General features: G+C 41.5%; 1 protein-coding gene across 3 annotated transcripts in view; it reads right to left on the bottom strand.

Annotated features, from left to right (window-relative positions):
* The window catches only part of SLC4A10 (solute carrier family 4 member 10), a 171,184-nt gene that overhangs the window by 12,524 nt on the left and 135,387 nt on the right, over positions 1-23,273 (bottom strand). For all 3 annotated transcript variants that reach the window (XM_054970422.1, XM_054970423.1, XM_054970424.1), the window contains 8 exons: positions 22,045-22,150; positions 15,324-15,485; positions 13,031-13,144; positions 11,918-12,079; positions 6,056-6,307; positions 3,908-3,976; positions 2,363-2,536; positions 511-633 (listed from right to left, as the gene is read on the bottom strand). In XM_054970422.1, the coding sequence (XP_054826397.1) occupies positions 511-633; positions 2,363-2,536; positions 3,908-3,976; positions 6,056-6,307; positions 11,918-12,079; positions 13,031-13,144; positions 15,324-15,485; positions 22,045-22,150 (1,162 nt within the window). The remainder of the gene's footprint in view (positions 1-510; positions 634-2,362; positions 2,537-3,907; positions 3,977-6,055; positions 6,308-11,917; positions 12,080-13,030; positions 13,145-15,323; positions 15,486-22,044; positions 22,151-23,273) is intronic.

The following is a 23,273-nucleotide window of genomic DNA, read 5'->3' as shown; positions in this document are numbered from 1 at the left end:
CTACTTTAGAAGCAGGAAAATCTCAGGATATGTCCACATGTAATTTCCTTAATACAGGGGAGCTCATGCACACCCTTGATACCCCAAGCCTAGGAGAACACCAGGTCTGCAAGTCACTGCATGACTCTTAGAAGATGACTGGATTGTGCTGTTTATAACTTAGTACGTCCCATCACTTTAGATCATGATCCAATTCTGGTCAACTAGTGACTCTAGATGGGAATGTTCATCCTGTCTATAGCAAAAGATAATCAAAAGATGTAATCACTCCATTCAAAAGTGCCTGGATGAGCATCAACTGTGTGTGTAAACATTTGTGGGAAATGTCACATGGGCTTATAGAACACACAATCTTTTACAATAATAACAGACAAGGTTCAGATTACTGGGGGGCGGGGGAGAAAAAAATCTAGGTAGTCAATTTTGCTATATATATATAATGTAACCAAATGTCAACTAGACAGTTTTAGCTGAAAAGGAGAGGAAAAAAGAAAAGAAGTCCAGGCCTACCTCTTTTTCAGCATCTTCCAGCTTCTTTTTCTTGCTTTCTGGCATCAAATCATCCAACCAGCTTAGTTCTCGTTTGGTAAAAAATAAGTCCATGAGTTTTCTGACAAACACCAATGCTAAAACCTAGTCAAAATATAATATGGTAAAATATAATATGGTAAGATGGTATTGGCAGCTATGAATAAATTTTGCTCTTAAAACCACCCAACTAAAGCCCTGGCTGTTATTTTATTTAAATTGTAAGCTGCCTTGAGTTCGTGCAAGGTAGAGAGGCGGCTAATAAATGTTTTAAACAAACAAATGGCCAAAGTTGTGAGGTTTGAAACATTCATGGGCAATGGTATCATTCATATGGGTGCATAGACATTCATGCAAATGTGTGCATGTAAGATGCATATGTGTGCATGTATTTGAGCACGAGGGTGGAAACCAATGGAGGCAGGACTGTGGGTTTTATCATCAAATACGAGCTGGATTTATTCACACCATACAGGAAAGACTGTCAGGTCTCTCAGACTCTGTAACTAGTAAGATGCTTCTACTAGATTCTAATCCTCAGGTTACACTCGTGTGTGCCAAATTTTTGGCAGCAGTTTATAGGATCCATAGAGAATTAGTAACAACATGATATGAATAACTTTTAAGTTAAGTTAATCTATCATACTTTATTTGTTTGGGAACGACCTAGATTCTGCTCATAGATTGAAATCTAGATATTTTTATTACTATGCTCGTATTTCTGTCTGTTTTATGCTGGTTACGAACAGCAATAAACTTGACTTGATTTGTCTCGGATCTACTGGAAGTTTTCCATAGGTGGAATGATGTCTGCAGAGCATGACATACCCATCTTCCACCTCCTGCTGCAGTCCTAAATGCCTCCCAGGGTGGATCAATGCTGAACAATGGCAGATGCATGATCACGAAGCTCCCAGAACTTCTCCTTCTATAACCAAAAAAGTGGTGCGAATCTGAGCAAAAAAACACCTACCTGAAATGGGAAAATCCTCAACAACAAAAGTCAAATCAGCTTCCAAAAAATTGGGAGCAATGGAGACCTTTTTGATGGCGGGAGAGTCAATAATACTTGCAATAATGCAAGCAAGTTCCAGAGCTAAAATGGTGACCAGAGAAAAGCCCACTGAATACAGAGAGGCTCCTATCTGCAAAAGTGACCTACAGAACATCTGCTCAAAAATAGTAACTGAACTTTTAAAACCAATCCACAGTCAAACAAAAGAACTAACTGGCGGCCTGACGGAAGCCACCCACACCGCAGAGACTGCTCTTGAATTGGGAATGACTCTTCAGGAAGAAATTAAAAATCTCCAATCAAGTGAAACAGCTATAGAGGGAAGATTAGCAGCAACGGAAAGCAAATTAAGTTAGAATAATCTTAAAATAAAAGGAATTCCAGAAAACGAAGGAAGTAACTCAGATCTGGCAGTTTTTATGTCTAAATGGCTGGCAAGCAGCGTATTGCAGTTAGAGGAAGGAGTAGCTCTGGTCACTGTCTAGGGCATTTTGTCTAGGTACACTAGCCACAGTCCGTGCCAACAGTTCCTGTACCCAAGAACCAAAGAACGAATTCTGAGAGGCAAGATTTAAAGAGCCTCTGATTTATAAAGAAAAAAACGTTCTAGTACTCTTGGATCTCCCCGCTCAGAAGTGTTGGAGAAAAGAAGAATCCTTAAACCAATTTCAACCACATTAATACAAGCCAACATCAGATTTAAGTGGAGCCCTTCTTCCAACATCATAATATATTGGCTACTACAACTTGACTGCACTTCTCATGCCAACTTCCTTGTTACTAAGAATAGATTATACTCTATAGAATGTAGGTACATACCATCATAGGAAACACTATGGCAGCTCTGGAGACCTTGATAATCCACAGCAGCACAAGACAGCTCAGCTGGATTACTGTGAAGAGATGGACTTTCCGAAGAGGAACATGCCTCAGATAGATGAAATCCGGCTGGTGTTTTGCGGGCATCCAGAATAACTTGATTCTGTCAAAGAGCTACCACAAGAAAAGAACATGATTAATTTTTCATCGCTGAAAAGTGGTAATTGCTTTACAGATCACTACAAGAAGAGATCTTGAAAACAGTAAGAATTATGGTTCTAAAAAGGGGGTGGGACAAATATATGAAATCAAGCATACTTGTTGTAAAAATAAACATAATTCTTCTATACTTTGTCACTGATTTTATTGTCTAAAATGGAAAAATCCACTTGCAAACAATCACTAATATGCATTCAAAGTGGATTGAAAGTGCATTGTTCACTGTGTATGAAAGCAGAGGCAGTGATGCTCATAGTGTTCCTTCCAAGACAGGACCACAATTTTCTTCAGAAAAAACTACATATTTGCTGATGTAGATTAATATTTTGAACAGGCAGGAGCCAGAATACAGAGAAAGATGCACATTTATGGTGGGACAGAAACATGATAAATTTAAGTGTAAATTTAAGTGCCACATTTGACACAGATTTAAAATTATGGTAGCCAGTCTTTTGGGCAGGCGTACTTTAAATCAGAGCTAAAGACTTTGCCACACTTAACAAGACCTGAAAAAGGGAGTTTTGACTCTTGAAAGATTATATCCTGAAATCTTGTTGGTCTCTAAGGTGCCACTGTACTCAAATCCTGCTGTTCTGTTGTGGACCAACGCAGCTACCTACCTGAAACTATCAACAAGACCTGTGATTAGGAGTGTGCGATTTGGCTCAGCAATACTGAATATATACTCCCCATATATTTGGGTATATCTGGATATATGTATATATTTGGCATATTCAAATACATTTGGATAAATCAGTATTTACATTACCGAATTATCCGGATATTTTTGGGAATATCTGTGAATCACATTTTAAAGATTGCTGCGATTTATATACTGCTCTTCAGGACAACTTAATGCCCACTCACAGTGGTTTATAAAGTATGTTATTATTATCCCCACAACAATCACTCTGTGAGGTGGGTGAGGCTGAGAGAGCTCTAGAAGAGCTGTGACTGACCCAAGGTCACCAAACTGGCTAAGTGGAGGAGTGAGGAATCAACCCCAGCTCTCCAGATTACAGTCCTGCCACTCTTAACCACAACATCAAACTGGCTCCTGACCTACTGAGCAGGGAAGTAAGCAGTTCACAGGGCAGGATGGTAGGCCTACAGCATAAACAACTGTGGAGTCCGTTTTCTTCTTGTCAAGGCAAGTCACAGATGCTTGCTGCCAGTGCAAATTGTGAAACTGTGTCCCCTAATGTTCCAGGTTGGCCCCCAGAGTAAACTCCTTTCAGGCTGTGCTGTTTAAATTTCTATAAAAAATTTAAATTTTTTAAAGAGGTTATCAAAAAGGACCAAAATAATTTACATACTCCATTTTACCTGAATTCCTTTGAGAGAAGAGGCACCCATGTAAAGGAATACACCATAAAGCACTGGCATGGGAATAAACTGTTAGGAGGAAAATAGAAAAGTCAAAACTGATTTTTGGGTGATGACAGATTATAGCAGGCTAGAAAAGTGCTTGATGCATGTTGCTGACTGCCTGGGATTGCCACTGATTAGGTGCCAAGATTTAAGGCTTTGTTTGGATGATGTTCTGCCACTGATGCACGTCCATTCTTCAGGGATGTTAGACTAGAGTTTCCTCAGACTTTTTGTACTTCAGCCCTATCCTTCTCAAGTCAATTGAGCTTTGACATACCCCTCCCTATCTGGTGTCAGTCATGTGTTCCACCTGTTAGTATAGCAGCTGATGTACATGTGGATCTATGGATAGGGACTCTAGCCATGGAACAGACTCTAGAAGTGGAACAGAAAATGGGGATCTGAGAGACTTTTGGGGGTGAATCCTATCCTTTTGCCCCCCACCCCAGGGCTGCTCACTTGCCAGTCAGCCTGCCCGCCTGCACGAATGGCTGCCTGGATCAAATGGGGAGGCAGCTTCAGCTCCCCCACCCCCATTTGCAACATCACCACATATGCCTGTCTTGCTCATGTAGTGGTGGCTCCAGCCATCCCCTCCCTCCTCTTGCCTACCTGGCATGTGCAGCACTGGCTCCGTCACTCTCTCACCTGCTCAGCTTAGGTGGTGGTGGTGGTAGCTCCTGCTCTCTCTTATCTGCCCCCACAATCACCCTGAAGGGGATATTCCATTATGTTCCTCAGGTCTGCAGAAGAATACCCCCTATCTGAACCTGGCCTCATTCTCTGAGTTTATTGATCAGCATGGAGATCAGGCTCAGTATTTGATAGAGAATGTCTATGACACCCTCCAAAGAAAACTTTGGAACAAAGCAATAGCTTTGCTTTGGGGAGGGGGAGGGAGAGGGAGAGAGAGAGAGACAGAGACAGAGAGACAGAGAGAGAGTGCACGGAATTGTAAGTCTTCCTTCCAGATACTCCCTCCTCTGTCAAGGCCCATACCACAGTTTGGAAAATTAGATACAAGATGAACAAATATTTAATACAAGGAACAAATATCCAAGCACTCACTTCTTTCAAAATTCCTCAATGCATATCTATAGCTAATCAATGTCTGAAAAATAAGGAGGTATTGATTTGGTTTTGGTATCTGTGCTTTTAAGTTCAGATACCAGATGGGATTTCACCATTCTTTCATAAATATAAAAGTGAGAAAACCTGGAGCTTATGGTATGAGGCACTGGACCACTGCAAAAATTTTTTATATTAACAGCCAATGTCTGCTTTGTTATCTGACAATATGAAGAGCTGATGATTCACACCTGGCATGTAGGACTTACAGTGACCACCTCAAGAAAGTGCAGTCAGACTAATGGTATATGTGGTTGTCTTCTACTGAGTCAAGCCACTAGCCTATAACCTAGTACTGTCTATTCCAAACAGTAAGAGCCTTTTTCAAAAGTCGAAGATCCCAAGTATAAAACTTGGGAACTCTTACAAGCAAAGCATGTGTTCTGCCATGGAACAGTGGCCTAGATTTTTTTTTTTAAAAAATGAAAAAATAATTTCATTTGAAAATAAGAGAAAAACATAAAACAAGCCTCATACACAATAGAAATAAAAATGGCAAAAGAGATTTACACATAAACATCTATAAAAGGTTTCGAAATGTCTAAAAATAAGTCCATCCTCAGCTGTCATCTATATGCCATACATTTGAATATAGATAAAGCTGTATGGGTCCTTCATCCATTGAATTATGGGAGGTGAGGATTGCAACGACCATCTGTTCGTTTAGGATGGGGCCTCACGAACAGCTTGTTTGAGAACAGCAGATTAGGCTGTTGGTTGGTTTTTTCTGTTCGTATTGCTGTTCGTGCCCGTGTCTACTCTAAAACACTCAAAGCTGCAGGGATACAAACAAATGTTGTAGTTATAAATAATGTTGTTTAGCGAAAATTGACAAGTCATATTTAGACTTCAGCAACAGTGATCCAGATAGGATAAGGGAAAGGGAGGTGATGCAAACATTCATAAGAAGGCATCAGTTCAAAAGTAAACCAAATGTACCTATGCATACAGTTTATTGTTTCCAGAGTGGCATACCTTAAGAACACTGGTCAAAAAAACAGATGAGCCCATAAGTACAAAGATCATGAGTCCTGTCACCCTTTGCTCCCTGATGCCAAGAAATTTGGGCTGTTCTCCTGGAGCAGAGCATTCGGACTCTAGCTTTAAGCTGTTCACGTGAGAAATGGAGAGGACCGTGGCAGCAACAAACCAGGGGAGCCCCATAATAGAACAGACGCCGAGCATGAGGGCGACCATCAGCAAGTCAAGGTGGTAGCCACAGCCTTTCTGTTAAAGCAAAAGATGGTGATGTTATCTGGGAAGAAACAGTAATTATCTGGTTTCAGCATACATTTGAGACAGCAGGCATTCCTAATAAACAGCCATTTTAACTATGTTGCAAGAAATCAACCAACCATTAGGCAACTAGAAAGCGACAGTTCATTCTCTTATCCCCCTGTGATATAACTAATCTTTTTGTATTGTGTTTGAGCTCTTATTGCACTCTTGAATGAACAATACATTCTATGAAGCCATAGATTTCCCAAAGGAGGCTACAGGAATGCTAGTCCAGAGTTCCCTTGCTTGTCAGAGCTGTCCTATGCATTTTAACAGAGAAGTTGAAATTTCTAAAGACTGGGTTGAAGTTCTTCTGAAAATTCAAATGACATTGTAATGCGGGTATCTGATGCAAGTCCTCTCATATATTGTGATTCACTTCTCAGAGCAGCTGTGATAAAGGCTGCTACTCTACAAACATTAATTCTGGAGCAAGCAGTGCCACATCTTTAAGCGCCAACACAAAGACCCTTGAATTACCAGGAGCAAGAGAGAATAGTAACCCTCTATCTTTATTTCACCATGAAGCAGTGTCAAATTGAACAGGAAAAGCAGACGAAGATGATTTTTTTTGTTTTCCATCTTTTCAACTTCCACATATTCCTCAGCTTGAACGGGGTCAATTTTTTTTTGTTCCAGCTTTTATCATACCCTTCCTCCAACGAGCTGCGGTGGTGTACAGAGTTCCCTCCCACCATATTTAATAAATAATTTGCAATCTAGCTGCAACTGCCTCATGGCAACCCCATTGCCGGAGTGTTCAAGACAAAAGACGAGCAGAGGAGGTTTGTCAGCGCCTTCCTCTGCATAGCACCCCGTCTTCCCTGGTGGCTCCCATCCAAGTACTAATTGTGGCTGACCATGCCTAGCTTCCCAGCTTTGATGAGCTTAGGCTAAGCTAGGATATATTATCCACACAAAAACTCTGTAAGGTAGGGGGGGAAGGGAAGAGAAAGAGGAGGAGGGGAGGGGAGAGAGAGACTAGTCCAGAGTCATCCAATGAGTTTCATGGCTGAATGGGAAACACAGAAACTCAAAATCATAGAGCTGGAAAGAACCCAAGGGTCATCTAGCCCAGACCCCTGCACAGTGCAGGACATTCACAGCTACCTCCCCCCTCACTTCACTTAGTGACCCCTGCTCTATGCCCAGAGGAAGGCAAAAAACCTCCAGGATCCTTGGCCAACCTGGCCTGGGGGGAAATCCCTTCCTAACCCTAAAGTTGTGATCAGCATTACCCTGAGCATGTAAGAAAGGGCCATGAGAGCCTAGCACTAGCTCATCCCTTCATGCACTCTCTCTCCTGATCTGTGTACATTCATATTGAGTTAGAGAATCATCATAACCATCAGGTGGCCATCTAGCCTCTTCTTAAATACCTCCAAGGAAAGAGAGCCCACCACCTCCCAAGGAAGCTTGTTCCAATGAAGAACCGCTCTAACTATCAGGCAGTTCTTCCTAATGTTTAGCTGAAAACTCTTTTGGTTTAATTTTAGCTCATTGGTTCTGGTCCAACCCTCTGGGTAGCGGAAAACAACTCTCCTCCATCCTCTGAGTGACAACCCTTCAAATACTTGAAGAGGGCTTTCGTATCACCTCTCAGTCACCACCTCTCCAGGCTAAACATATCCAGATCCTTCAACTTTTCCTCATACGTATCTGAATATGGGTTTCCAAGATCCTAGTCTTACACTATCCACTATGCCACACTGGCTCTCAATTGCTCTGCAGAGTTTCATACCTCTCTCCATTTGTAATGTTTCATATATTTCAGTGTATACTGTGACAGTACTGGGATGACTTTTACTCCAAGGGTGATATAGCTAAAATACAGAAGACAATGACAAAATGCTCTATTTGTGAATTTTCCATTTTTAATAGTGTTAATATTAAATTTTTAAGTATTTAAATTAAAGATTTACATGAGGGCCATGTAGTGGCATGCTCAGTGCAACCTCCATATTTATATTTCTATCACGCTGGGCTAGTAAGATGTACTTGTTGTTTGGACTACAGTTAAGAGCTGTTCAGTAGAGGGAACTTTGGCAGGGCACACATCCTATAAGGCAGGAAGGCTGCACCTGCTGAAGTTTCTTTATCTACAGAAACAGAAGAAGAGACTTCATTTCAATCTTATCTCATGAGAGCCAGCAAGGTGTAACAGGATCTAGGGGGCACAGCTCTGAATCCCCGTTCAGCCATACAAGTTTATTCAGCAGTCTTGGGCCGGTTACTTTCTCTTAGCCTAACCTTCCCCAGGGGTTTTGTTGTGAAGATAAAATGGAGGATGAGAGAACAATATTGCAAGCTGTTGGGTCCACACTGTAAAGAAAAATGGGGTCTAAATATCCAAGTAAACACACAATGCTTGGACTGGATTTAACCACCTTTTCTGTTGGTGAAAAATGGATGAGGGAGTTCCACCTGACCGTAAAAAAGGCTAAGCTGGGGATGACGGGACCTGTATGGACAAATATCATCTTGGATAGAAGCTGTAACAAGGATGTGAACTGGGTGAGATAGTGATAAAAAAGCTGCCTGGATCCCAACCCATGTGCTTAGTCCTTAGCACAATAGCAGAAATGAGGAATGGGATAGAAAATGTATAACATGCAGAGTGAGGCTCTGGGCATAGCCACCGCAAGGAGCTACTGTTGAATGGAATGTGCAGGCCCTGCATCTCAGAGCATCTCCCCTTCAGCTGAAACCAAAGGGCACAGAAATGGCTCTCTAAATGCAAGTGTGCCTCTTTAAAGCGATGGGTGGACTGAAGCCAGAGACACCTTTTACCTCCTGACACATTTTGGGGGAAGTATATTCATGACTGCACAGATCTCTCTACGGAGCCGGGGAGTTTTTTTTCCCTCCTCTCCACACAGAAGCCTGAGGAAACTGACATATGGGAGGGAAAGGAAGCAAGGCAACAGGTGATGCTGCTACATCAGACCCCAGCAAAAATGAATATGCAGGAAGGCAAGAGGGCAGCCAGGAAGACCATCTGACTCCCACATGCCACTGTGGGGGGAAAATGCATTCCAAAACTTGGCAGCAATTCCCTGCATCTGTCAAGTTAACCACACAAAACGCTATGGATTGACACAAGCAGCCAGACTGACAAAGAGGGCAAAAAAAAAGCCACCCTCCAAACAAAAAAGGGAACACAGAAAATGTTCAAAACAACCAAGAAGTCACAAATGGCTGCAAATGCATTTTTAATATGATTTTAAGACTGTGTTACTGTTTACCAAAGAGGCTCAGAAATCTGTGCATATATGCAGACAAGCTTGTCCTTGGAATTGGTTCCAACATTTCTATCGGAAAAGTGATGAACTCTGCTTTATTTTTCCATCTGTAAGTGCTACTGAAAAAAAATGTGTGGCTTGCGACCCAACCACTCCATCTGAAGCTTAATTTGTACCATTTCCCATTCTCCACAATAGGAGCAGAAGGGGAGTGGGGAAAATCAGAAATGGACAAAGGCGGAACCGACAGAAACTTCAGCCACCATATAGAAGCAGATGCCAATATGGGCAGGAAAAGTAACAGAGAATGTTGCACTTGCTTACAAGTAATACATTTAGCAGCGCCATCCTAAGCAGAGTTACAGATTTCTAAGCCTTGACTTCTAGGGTGTAACTCTGCTTAGGACCTCACTGTAATGAAACGTTCACATTGGAATAAATGTTGCTAGTTTTTAAGGGGCCACTTGACTTTTGGATGTTTTTGTGGCCAGAGCTTCCTTAGATAGGAGCCAACTTCATCAGATATATCTGCCTAATCAAATGTTGTGGATGCTTTCTGTGACATGGTCTTACATACTTCCAGTCCAACAGCCTTAGGCTGCTCCTGAAATTTAAGACATATTTGTCTTAATGAATCTACTCCCATGGATTTGGCAGTGGATTACCAAAGACATTTACTTTATACTCACCCTCAAAAGATTTATTCCTTGTGCAAGGATTGTGTTAGGATTGTGCAATCTTCCTGGCTTTCCCCTTCCCACAGCCAGAGGCAGTCTTATATGGGGCAACCTAGGCTATTGCCCTTGGCCCTGCACTGAGGTGGGTGCAGCAGCTGTGGAGGCGATATACTATATGACCTACTGAAGAATCTACTGATTATATCACTCTTTGTATAGAATGAAAACTCTAATAGTGTTTTCGTCTACTGCAATTATCTCCGACAGCAAAACATTTGGACCACAAGTAGTTGTAGATATCTATCTGCTCTTTGCAAATGAGCTATTCCAGGTGCACTTGTAGATAGTTTTTTTAAAAAATGATACTCAAAGGTGATTGATTGAGCAAGTGCTATTCATTGCTCATAACTAATTTTTCAAAAATGATGCACATGTGTCATCAGTGTAGCTAACAATATGTTATAGTCTACCTAGGCAAAGTTAACAAGAAGCAATAAAATCAAATTGTCCAAGAGGAGCAGAAAAATGGAGGGGCAAAAAAGCAGAAAAGAAATGACATGAAACTTTACAGAAAGTTACTACTTGCTTCAGAAGTAAAAACCAGAATGAAGCAGCACTGCCAGCAGCAGCCAAACAGTCGGTTGAATCCACCAGCAACAACAACGGTAGGCTTACTGCAGAAACACTGAGAAGGGTCATGCATTGTGAAAAGGGTTTTGAAGGGTCATGCATTGTGAAAATCAGGCACTTTATTCTTGCTGAGAGTGGTGGGAATATTGAGGGTGATGAGGGTTCCATCCTTCACTTTTTTCCAGGAGCCCAGAATCACTAAGACTGCCTTTGCCCCCTGAGGTGGCAGGACCTGCATGGAGTAATAGCCATGTGTGTCCAGAGGCTGCAGCAGGGGAGGGGAAAGAGGTCAAATCACTCCCTTCTTCTTTTGTTAGCAGAGCTCTGCACATGTGAGTGGTTTCATTCTCTTCCCCCTTCATACTGCAGCCTCCTGATCCATATGGATATTACTCCACATAGGTCTCACGACCCCAGGAATAAACTTTCCCAGGGTCAAAAAGGACTGCTGGGAGAAGATAGCTGGGAAGACAGGCAACTGTCAGAGCCTTCCACTGATGGATCATGAAATCCGACACATTGTTTGTATTCTAATGTAACCTAACCTAGATATTGAGCATGGGAATGCAAGAAATTTCTGTGGAGGTTCAGAAAGAGGAAATGCATGATTAAAATTATAGGCCACAAGGCACTACTGTCTAATAACAAAAACGCTGTACCAGGCAAATTCATTTCAGCAACTGAGTGTACTTATCATTAAAACGGATATCACCGTAGTTTTTTTTTTTCAATTGCAACTACATTTTGCATTTTCAATGTCCTGCCCAGTGTACTTTGACATACATATGAAATTCCTGCATGAAGTGTCTTCTCCATTCATTTCAATAAAGGGCTAGTTATGTTGCATTCAACAAATTGCTTACACACACAATGGATCCTTGAACTGAGGAAAATGTATCAATTGTACCTTTGGCATTGGGAAATGCGTTTAAAAAAAAAAGAGGCACTGAAGGAAATTGTTGAAAAATAGCTAGCAACAATATATTGACTTTGCAAGTTTACTAAGTTACCTTTAGCTTATGTTCTTTTCTGTTTATTATAACAGCTGTAATCTGCTGGTCCATAAATATCAGAATAGTACAAAGGAGAGCTGGAATTCCAGCAGCTAACACGGTCCACCAAGGATTGGGTCCCAAAGGTGTGACAAACCAGCCACGATCATCTCTGGTTGGCTAGGACAACAAAGGTAATTTAGAATTTGAGGGGATCATTAAGCCAAAATTGCACGGAGCATCAACACAGGCATGTCAGACAAACAAGCATATTCTCCATCTAAAATTGTGAAAAAGTACAAGTTAAAAGCCCCAAATATTGTGCATTAGGTCACACTCATATAACTGCCTTGCTGCAAAATTTTTACTACAACCCTTTGTACAAACATTCTGCAACACAGTAGCTTGATGTTCCGAGATCAGAGGGGGGGCTCATGGAAAAGCACTGGAAATGGAGAAATAATAATGCATACATTAAACCTATTCATTTATAGCCGAAATTCTCTGCCAATTGTTATTCTCAAGGTGGTTTAAAATAAAACCCAAAATACAATAAACAAATAAAACAACATAACTCATTATACAAAGCTCAGGAACTTAAAGCCAGCAGAGATCCTTTTTTAAAAGTAATGTAAAATTAAATGGGAAAATAAAAGCAGGTAGCAAAATATCTTGAAATAGTAATATGTTAATTGGCCAGGCTTAGCAACCTCACAAAGGTGGAAATAATCTACATACTCAATGTAACAGTCAATCAATAAGATGCCTGGGAAAATCAATATGCTTTAACCTGGTGTCAAAAGCCCCCAGGGCTTGGTGCTGGGCAACTGAATGCAGAAGGACTTTCCACAACCAGGGGGCCCCAGACGAGAAGGCTCTGTCATTTCTAGCTAATCATTGCTATTAAAATAAGGTAGTCTCTTATTAGACAGGCGTAATCATGATATCTTTTCCTACAGAGCTTGCTAGTCCAGCTTATCCTTTCTGAATTCTCCTTCTTCCTGAACAAAATTAATTGTGATCTGCGTATTAACATGCTTATCTTGATGACGTGTTGATTCGTTTCAGAAAGGAATCACTTCCAGTCATTTAAAACTTAGCAGAGACTAGTACAATTGGATATAGAATTACCTTAAAAGCATTGGGAACTTGAAGTTTTGGAGATGGAATCCCAAGGGCATAGTCTATTAAAACCATGGATAGGATGGTGAGAAAGACAGCAAAGTCACTCACTACGGACCGTACCTAGAAATATTGAGCCAACAGTCAGTGACAAGAAGGCACACATATTAAAAAAAATACCCTAATCTACTGAGGAAAGATCTGCATGGACATCTTCAGACCAAGCCATGAGCACAAACCTATTGTATGTAGTCCCCTATTGTATGTAGTATTGTATTGTATTGTATGTAGTCCCCTATTGTATGTAGTCTGCCTGGTCTGTGGATCCACCTATTCTCACCCTTCTAAACCCACTGACAAGAGTAAGCAAACTGTCCCTAACCCCTCTTGTTGATCATGTCTGGAAGGTGAAAAGTAGGAGTGAAATGCGCAAGCATTGCTTGAGATATGGAACAAGGATGAATGTTCTGAATCAAGCATCAAAGCATGGGGCGCTTGGTGGGTGCCAGGAGACGTGCATTCTCATGCCCATGAACCAGGAGTGGACCACTTACTAACTGGAGATGCTTGGCCCACCTGCTCCCAGGAAATGGGAGACTGCTGCAGGACCCTCTGGGACAAGCTTTCATTTCTTGTTAGGAAGGATGGCGGGGAAACACTCCAAGCCACAGTCACATGAAATAGCCCATACCTGTGGCCTCTCACTGGGAAAACAGAGATTGCCCAAGAAGGCCCTGCAATGTCACAGAGGCTTCTGGGGGCAATCCCCCATTTCCTGGTCAGAAAACCAGTGAAAAGAACAGAATGGTAACTCTCTGATTCCTTTTTGTCCTCCCTCACTGACTCCAGACAGATAACACAGATAAGCTGGAGGTGGGCAGAAGGAATAGAAGAAGTATGGCAGTGCATTGGAGAGCATTTGTCGAAGGCTCTCTGAAAACTGGAGCTGGCCCTGTTTTGAAGAAGTAATAGTGCAACATTACAATTTAAATGGACATTTTGGCTTACAGAAATAGTGTCCTTAATACAGGTGTCCATAGGGCTGCCAGCCATGGGCACTGGCACTGACTGGCAACTGGCAGGAGACGGAGGGGTTGGCAACAGGAGGAATGACATTGCATCAACAGCATGATGTCACTTCTGGCACAAGCCTGGAAGGTACATCAGCATGTTGACATCACACTATAGGATCTAAAGCCACAGAGGCTTCAGGGGAACCTAGAGCGCCATGAAGATATGAAGACATCACTTCTGGGTTTGCGCTGGAGGTGACATCACACCACTGGCATGGCAGCACCCCTCCCCACTGAGCAGCTGCAGAGAGAATGGCAGATGCTGGGAAGCCTTGTGGCACAGTGGGAGACCTGAGAAGTCCATATTGAACAGAAGCACGTAACCACGGCTGATACATTTAAAAGTGACAGGGCTGTAACAAGTAAATAAAACAGAGCTTTCACTTGCAAGTTTTTCTTTAACATTTAATATGTCAAGTCATTTCAACTGGATGTACAGTGTACAGTGACGCCTCCGCGATGTCGTATCTTACAAAGTACATGAGGCGGTGTTGCTTCAAAGCAGTAGAAAACAGCATCCTTGAGAAATAAGCTTTTTGGCAAAGTAACAAAGCTCAGGCAGGGGCTAAGCAGGAGGGGCACATGGCACACCTAGTGGGCGATTCGCGGGGGCGGCCTTACCATGAAGGCTTTTCCGCTTCAGTGAGCAGAAGGGAACACATTTTGTTTCCATCTCTGCCAACCATTAGAAATTAGTGGGGGGGGGGGGGGGCGTGTCACAGTGAGAAGGTACCATTTGGATTTTTGGCTTCAGGTGCAAAAATGTCTAAGGCATCGTTAATTTGTATTGTGTCAGATTTACACCTTAAGATCTGATGGTAACACAACTGTAATTGAGGTATTTTGCTGTAAGCTAAATTAAATGAGAAAGAAGCAATGGCATAACATGTTCTCTCCTCTCTCAGTATTTGTATCACCAAACACTAACGTATTGGGTTGAATCCTAGGAACCTGCTCTACTAAAGACTGAGCTTTCTGAGCACTCCAGGGGCTGATCCAGCGGCACAAGAAACTCTTCTGTTGTATAAAAGCCCTGTCGTTAGCAGAGTGGAGTAGTAAGATCTAAGACATTTATTAATAAACTGAAAAAAAGATATTATAAAATATAATTCTGACTCAGCGAATCCCAATAATAGTTGAGTTATTGGCTTTGGGAGCAACAGACTTGTATCTTGTGTTGGCAACAAGATTTGTATTACAACTTTTTTTAAAAGGAATATTTAAGTTACCTTGGTTGGGAAATAGCGACTGGTCTTGAACTGCTTCAGCGTGGATGACATTGTAACTGTAGAAAAGAATAAGATGACTGACCAGAAGAGAACATCTGGGACGTAAGGACCATCATGTCCACAGGCTCGTCCTATAAATTTCCCTTGATACCACCTACATTGCTAACATGGAAAGTAAAGACATGTTTTATGTTCTTGTGACTGAAAATGCTGACAGAATCACAAATGACTGGCTCAATCATTTCATCATTGTTATCGACACTACTGACTTCCACTTTAAAAATCCACATCTATCTAGTAGGTTTTTATCTCACTATCCTTCAGGAAGCTCATAGTTCTTCCTTCCATATGTTATTCTCAACAGCATGATGAGGCGTTAGTAGGATTGCCAACCTGGAGATCTCCTGAAATTACAACTGATTTCCATAGACAGAGATCAGTACTCCTGGAGAAAATGGCTGCTTTGGAAGGTGAACTCTATGGTATCATACCCTCCCCAAACCCTGCCCTCTCCAGACTCCACTCCTGAAATCTTCAGGAATTTCCCAGCATGGAGCTGGCAACCCTAGGTGCTGGGCTCAGAGAGAATGGCGGGTCGAAGTACACCACTGAGGAGGTGGTGGCAAGGTGGGATTGAAACCACATTGCCCAGATCCCTGTCCAATCCCAGTCTAACCAATACACCACAATGTTCATGTCATACATTTTAACATATGCATCTAAAGGAGTAAGACTCAGCAAGTCTACTAAGAAGTAAATCCTACGATAATTGATCAGGCTTATGCCCAGGAAAATGTCTTTAGGACTGTTGCTTAAGTTATTTAACATGTACATTTCAAAGTATGTAGCATGTGAATGTTACAAACCATGTTTTGAAACCTGTGTACCGTGTGCACACTGGTCAAGAACCTGGACATTTTCTCTCTCTGCATGTTGAGTGTACATTTTGAGTGTACATTTAACTAAGGAAGGGAGCTGTGTAACATGTGAAACAGTCTCACCATCTTGCTTATCTAAATAATTTCTCATGTTAAGTTTTCTGTTCATTATTTTGGGAAGAACTATGAAAATATAAAGCTAACATCTACCTCCAAATACAGAAAATCATGTAAGTACAAAAGCTGTTATGAAGCAAAAGTCAACAATAACCAAGAATAGCTCTATTTAAAAAAATTTTGACACTACACCAGTTTGGTGTAGTGGTTAAGAGCGTGGGACTCTAATCTGGAGAACTGGGTTTGATTCCCCACTTGAAGCCAGCTGGGTGACCTTGGGCTAGTCACGGCTCTCTGGAGCTCTCTCAGCCCCACCCACCTCACAGGGTGTTTTGTTGTGGGGATAACAACAACATACTTTGTAAACCGCTCTGAGTGGGTGATAAGTCATCCTGAAGGGCAGTATATAAATCTAATGTTATTATGTTATTATTATTAAATGCGTAGCTACTATGGAGACCAACATACACAAGCACCACCAACCCTAGACCAAATGGGGTGACAGGCAAGGAGTTTAATGTCTCCCATTTCAACTTCTGAATACCTTATTTTTAATGCTTGATGCCTGTTTCAAAAAGTTCATACTGATTTGTACACATTACTTCTACCTATTATATTTGAAGATAAAATTGCTCACTAGGATCTGTGAACTGGTGGGCTGGATCTGCAGATCTGTCATGCTAACACAGATACAGGAGACTCTTCCACTGATGGAAAAGTTTCTTGCAGCAGGAAAAGGTTCCTTATTTCCAAGGAAAGCACCATGGATAGCAGATAAGACTTGTAGGAGCCAGCCCTTTATCAGTTTAAAAGCAATTTAAAGCAATTTAAAGTCAATTTAGCATGCACACCTAAAGACATCCTCCACAGTTTTCCTCAGCCATCACTAGCTGTCACTTGCTCATGCAAGGCAGGGAAGTTTCATATGCAGATATGCACGAAATATTACAGCAGAATTCCAAATACAGGTCTCCTGAATCGCAACAACTCAGAACCTCAGAGTACAGCCAGTGTCCGTAGATATGTTGATCAAGTTCTGGTTCAGATACATTTTACAATCTTCTGGTTCATAACATAGGCATAAAGGTCCTAATCTTCTTGTGCTAGCATATTTTGGATCACAAACAACTCTACCAGTACATCGTAAAAAGCTGGCCGAACGCATACAGCAAAAATAAATCAATCAGGACTATTGACTACCACACAACACACATATATTTCACTGTTTCCCTAAACAGTGATTACACTTATTTAATAGTATTGAACTGTTATTTCATTATGTTCTCCTTTTGATGGCTGACGGCTATGCATATATTAGCAAACATCCAATCACACAGTTCCTCCCATTTCCATTTGCGGGACAAGCGATTTCCACAAATTCCCCTCCCCACTGCAGACCTCTGCTTTACCCCTGAGGGTTTGCTGAACCCTAGGAAAAAATGTTTTGGGGGTTCATGGTCTGCAGCAGGAGTAGGAATCAGAGAATCCTGCTGTACTAAATCTGCAAATGTCTGGCTACCTGCTGTTGTATTTCTACATAGCATTTTGGTCTGGTTTGACTGAACATCCAACAGTTTGAGGATTTTAGGGGAAAGTAGTTCAGATTTCTCTTCCCCTCGCTCTCCAATCAACTGTATTGCTCACCATGCAGTCATAAATAGAGTTCACTCTTCTAAACCCGTTGACTTCGATGGAATTAGAAGGGTGCAACTCTGCAAAGGATTGTGCTGTTACTCACAAAAATTGTAGGCTTTATGCGGATTATAATCCGGAAACCTTTCTCTCTGGATTAGAGCCAAGTAAGTAGTTGAAGATCATATTCTAAATCCTATGTTATGTAAAACATCAGATTACAGGAATCCAATCCAAATAATCCCTTTGGTTGTCTACTGTGAAGAAAGATTTTCTTTTGCCACAAGGTGGCAATAGACTCCACAAAATTGTTTTGTATTTTGGGTAAAAACAAAATTAATTTTAGGAGAACTTTTAGGAACACATAGGAAATATCTGAACACATTAACACACTTAACCCTTAACATATATCCCAAAAGCAAAACTTGCTATTTAATAGCTTAGCTTGAGTTGCCACCACATTTTTTCTTAGTAGAAAAGTTGTTCTTGCAGTAAAACTTGCAAGGAACTTTGAGGATAGCAAAATGAATTTCAGTAATGCTCTGGCAATTTTTTGTCAGATCTCTGCCTGTATGCAGTGATCCCACATAAGTATGAATGCAGGTGGTTAATCACAGAGTGCTGTGGGTGCCACTAGGCAATCTGAGGAAATGAGAGATAATTTCAAAATCCAATGTAATCAGATTTTGCATCCAAATCAGGCTTTCCTTTCATTCGTCGGATCAGATCCCGGTCCATGGGCTTCCAATGAGATTTCCAACAAACTTGCCATTCTATTTTTCTAAATAAGTTATCTTTCCCTCTTCCCACTGGTCAGCCTCAGTTTCATACAGGGCGACAGCAATGGGTATACTAGTTTGCATTGATATGCATTTGCATGAGGACACAGGTCTGAGACTGGGGTTGTGAGTTGGAGGTTTTCAGTGTGTGCACTTTCAGGGGAGAAAAGAAAAACAGAAATGTTTCTGGCTGTGGAAAACAAAACAGTGGAAAGAAAGTAGGGTATTTGCTCACCTTCCTTCTCAACTATTTCGGTAGAGCATCTTTGTAAGAAATTGAATTGTTAACAAGTTGGATCGTTAGGAATTCTAGAATTCCCAGAGGAAATTCTTAAAGCAGATGACACATTTGATAAGATCTGGGACAAGCACTATTGTAAGCACAAAGCACCAAATTGTGGCCTATGTGAAATCTTGATGCAAATTTAGGAGGGTTTCATTTCTGGAAATCATCTCAAGAAAAGTATGAAGAGCTACAATAAAGCTACCAAGGATTTGCAGTGGGATACTGCATATCCCTAACCCTAGCAGAACAGTTACTGATTGATAGGATACGCTTTTTAGGAGGCAAAATTGGAACACTCAAGTATTACAAATGTGAAGGAACAACAGCTCATACCCATAACACAGAAGAATTTAGAAATAAACGCTGATGCTGAAAAATTTGCAAGGATATTGCAATAATGCACTCACAAAGGTGAATGATAGTTCCATATTTTCACAAGGGCCATCTATTTGTGCAAATAATACAAATGCATAGAAATGGAAGGGGATCTTAGGCACAGCAACTTCCATGATTTCCAAGACACAAAAGTGTTAGAAGAGACTTTATGTCCGCTACTGACGTGATTTTTACCTTCTTCTTGAGAACAGATCTGTGGCAAAACAGGTTTCCTACAGGCCTTGTTTTGTAACAGAAGATGTGGCATTTACTTAGCCAGGCCGCATCTCAAACTGCCAGACATTAATGACATATTCAGCATTATTCCATTCCCTACACTGGCCCAGGATAGTTAAGACGGCTTTCTGCTCCCACTAGGTATTCTCGTCTGGTGAGCTGCAACCAGACCCTTTCTTTTTGTTTCTTAAGACACGTTTCTTCAAATTAAGAATCACTCTCCTACTCTGAGTGACCATTGATGTAGGGGAAAACCTTGAAAATCTCACTTGTTAAAGTTATTCAGAGCTAAGCGGGCCTACCTGCCTTTTCTTTGTATCTTGGTTAGTGTGAGCTGTTAGGCTTTGTGAGAGTGCCAAGTTACCACACACTGATTTCCAAAAAAGAAAAAAAACCATTAAATTCACTTGTGTAACTAGCCATATAGTTGAGCAACATCTGACTAAAAACATCTGAGCAAATTAAAATAAAGTGGATGGATACACACATTCTCTTACACTTGCTCTAAAACTCACCTCCCTAAATAATCCTAAAATTCCCAGATTTTTTGTTCAGGTTCTTTTCATATCTCGGCCTTTCTCAGCCATCTTGTTGGCATCTTCCCTTGACACCAGACTCTCCTCAAAAGAATTCCAAAATCTTTCTTCCCATCCCACCATGTGCTCTTCTCTCACAAAGCACAGATTCACTATATGAGATCTCTCCCTTGCTAATTTTTGGCCAGCTGGATTCCAGAAGGTTTGACTACATGCGGCATCCCACTCCCATGCCACAGGCGATGGTACTTCTGGCTAACACCATCAACATATGAATTGACATCCTGCTAGCTTTTGCAAAGTGGGAGTTAGAAGGAAAAACCTGTCCTGCAACCTTTCGACCGGACTGCCTGTAAAGCTAGTTTTAGGTTAGCCTCTGAGTATTCTCAGAGTACAAATGCAATATTTACCTTGTAATGTAAATTTTTACACAGATACTTGCATTTTACCACACAGACCCACTTCTAAGAATAGTGCAAACATGAACATATTGTTCTAGGTGTCTCTGGGTTTATAAATACCATGCAGATGCGGGGGGGACTTATTGTGGGTAACACAATCTTAGAGTAGCAATGGCAGAGCAATGTCTGTTCAACAAGTGAAAAACGGAAAGCCAACACTGTGGCAATGCTGGGGCATAGTGGTTATGCAACAAAACTGGAAGTGCCTTCGCAGCGTTGTTGAAACCTACTGCTGTATTCTATGAATGGCTGCATTAGGCAGCATTCTCACTGAATTTTCTTTATGATGTTTTCAGGCTGCCACAAAGGATGTGAATTATAACCCTTCTAACTCTTTAATGGCCAGGAATTAGGAACCATTGCAGAGTAGATAAAAGGAACATGACAAGAGGTGAACAGAAGGTAGCTCATGGTCGACCAAAGAATCACTGCTCAATTTCCAGTGGAGTATCTAGTGCCTGCTGGATAGTGGAATTCTCGTAATAAATGTTCTTTTGGGCAGACTGCAGTCTTACCCAAGAACACATTTGTTTTCCTCAGTGAACTGGCTTATTCTGGACCACTGAACAGAGATCAATTATGCTTTAATTTAAAATACATCAGCACAACATATAGTTTCTAGCAAAAAAACAATTAAGTCAAAAATCTGAGGTTAGTCTTCTCCTGATTTGGGTCATGGGCAGGCTGGGATCTAATCGTGCATTTGTCCGGGCGGAAGGATTTCTGCCCACAAAGTGTTACTTTCTCACCTCACCCCTCCCACTGCAGCTCAAAATCCCCCCTGAAATGCTATAATTCAGGGAGCATTTTGTAACAGGAAGGTGAAGGAGAGGGAGTTGAACTCTGTGACAGAAATGGTAGAAATACCCTGTTGGAGCCAAGCCTCTGCCTTCCGTCCGCTTGTTCATGAACTACAGCGATGTCAATAAAGGGATATTAAACAAGGATGTCTGCAAACCTTCTGTTTTAACTCTTCGCTATATCCTGAACATCTGGGAGAGTATTTTAGGAAAAATATGGAGCTTATATGTTCTTTTTACACAAGGCAGCTTCAGATTTACCATCTGGTAGAATTTAGGTCAAATCTGCTGTTATTTGATGAATGTAGATTTAATCTCAATAATACTCCCTGTTAGTACACAAAGAAGTTTTCTAAACAGTGTTCTATGGTGTAGGAGCTTGTTTTAATATGCATTAGAAGTAATAAAGAATAATCCGCATAAAGTTTTATTAAATCAAAAGGTAACTGACTTTTTGCCAGCAATATTGGACACAGTTGACCTCCATCTCCCTCCTCCTCCTCCATCATTATCATTATCATCATCATCATCATCACTACCACCACCAACACCTTCCCATAGAAACCTTTTTGTGAGGGAGTTTTATGACACTTGCATCTTCATCTGTTACGCATACTTACTGACAAAGTCAGGTTTCCCCAAGGTACATCAGAGGAGGAGATATTCTTAGACTGCCAATATTGCAGAGTGTTATTGCTGGGATTTTCTGGCTCTACACAGTTACACCTGAAAGGAAAAAATATATTTGTTTTTGTATTGTTAAAACTGAGAAACTACAGCACCAAATTTCTGTGGTGCTAAATGAACAACGTAACATTGGCAAAAGCCCAGTTCTTGAAAGTGCCCCTTAAGATTTGTACAGAATCCTACCACATTCATATTTTGTCACTTCAAGAACAGTTAGGTAAAACAGCAAGGAGTTTGTGCAAACATATGCCTGTGAACCAGCAAAGCCTCTAAGATACACACAAGATGCCATCATCATAAATACACGTGTATCTGTTGTTGTGATTCCACCTCAGCAGGAGAATTTTAGCTTTTGGGATTAGAAATTCACAAGCTGGGGTCCCACAAGGATTTGGGGGGAATCTCATTTCCTTCTCCCCCACTATTTAATCTTCCCTTCCCCCTTCCCTGAAAGTCCCCATATCCTCTCCCCCTTTCCTGCCTCCTCCTCTCCTTTCCACACCCCCACCCAATCTACTCTGATCCTCCCCCCCCCCGCCCCCAGCCACCTTCAGTTTTCCTATCTTCCCTATCCCTGGTAGCCTCCCCCGGAGAAAAGTCCGGCTCAGTTGCACAGTGGTGGCTGGTAGGGCAGGTATAGTTGAGCAGTGGGGAACCTGCAAGACCTTGTGAGAAGCACCTCAGTTCCCCCTGTATCTCCCTCCCCACACTATTTCCTCTTTCCTTCCTTCTGGCAGCCTGCATCTTCCAACCCTGCTTCCTTCTCTCCTACAACCAACCCACATTTTATCTTCACCTATACGTATTTTTTATTTACTACATTTGTATCCTGTCTTTTCCCACATGGTAGATCAAAATTAACTTAAGTCATTCCTTCTTAATTTATCTTCACAACAACCCTGTGAGGAAGGTTAGGTGGAGAGTGTGAGACTGGCCTAATGTCATCCGGCAAGCTTCCATGGCAGTGAAGGGGATTTGAACTATGGTCCTGCAGATCCTAGTCTGACACTCTAACCACTATACTACACTGGCTTTACTATGGTGGCTGTTGTTGAATAGTAGCAAGCCTGGGTGAGCCATGGTATCAAGTTGCCTGGTGGTTGTTTCCAGGCCTGGCCCCAATGAGTCCTACCTCAAAGGCAAAACAGCCCTTGAAAAGGCC

Source organism: Eublepharis macularius, chromosome 2 (genome assembly GCF_028583425.1).
Source record: "Eublepharis macularius isolate TG4126 chromosome 2, MPM_Emac_v1.0, whole genome shotgun sequence".
In the NCBI taxonomy this organism is placed as follows: domain Eukaryota; kingdom Metazoa; phylum Chordata; class Lepidosauria; order Squamata; family Eublepharidae; genus Eublepharis; species Eublepharis macularius.
The sequence above is the reverse complement of the archived record's forward strand: the minus strand, read 5'-3'. Positions and strand labels throughout refer to the sequence as shown.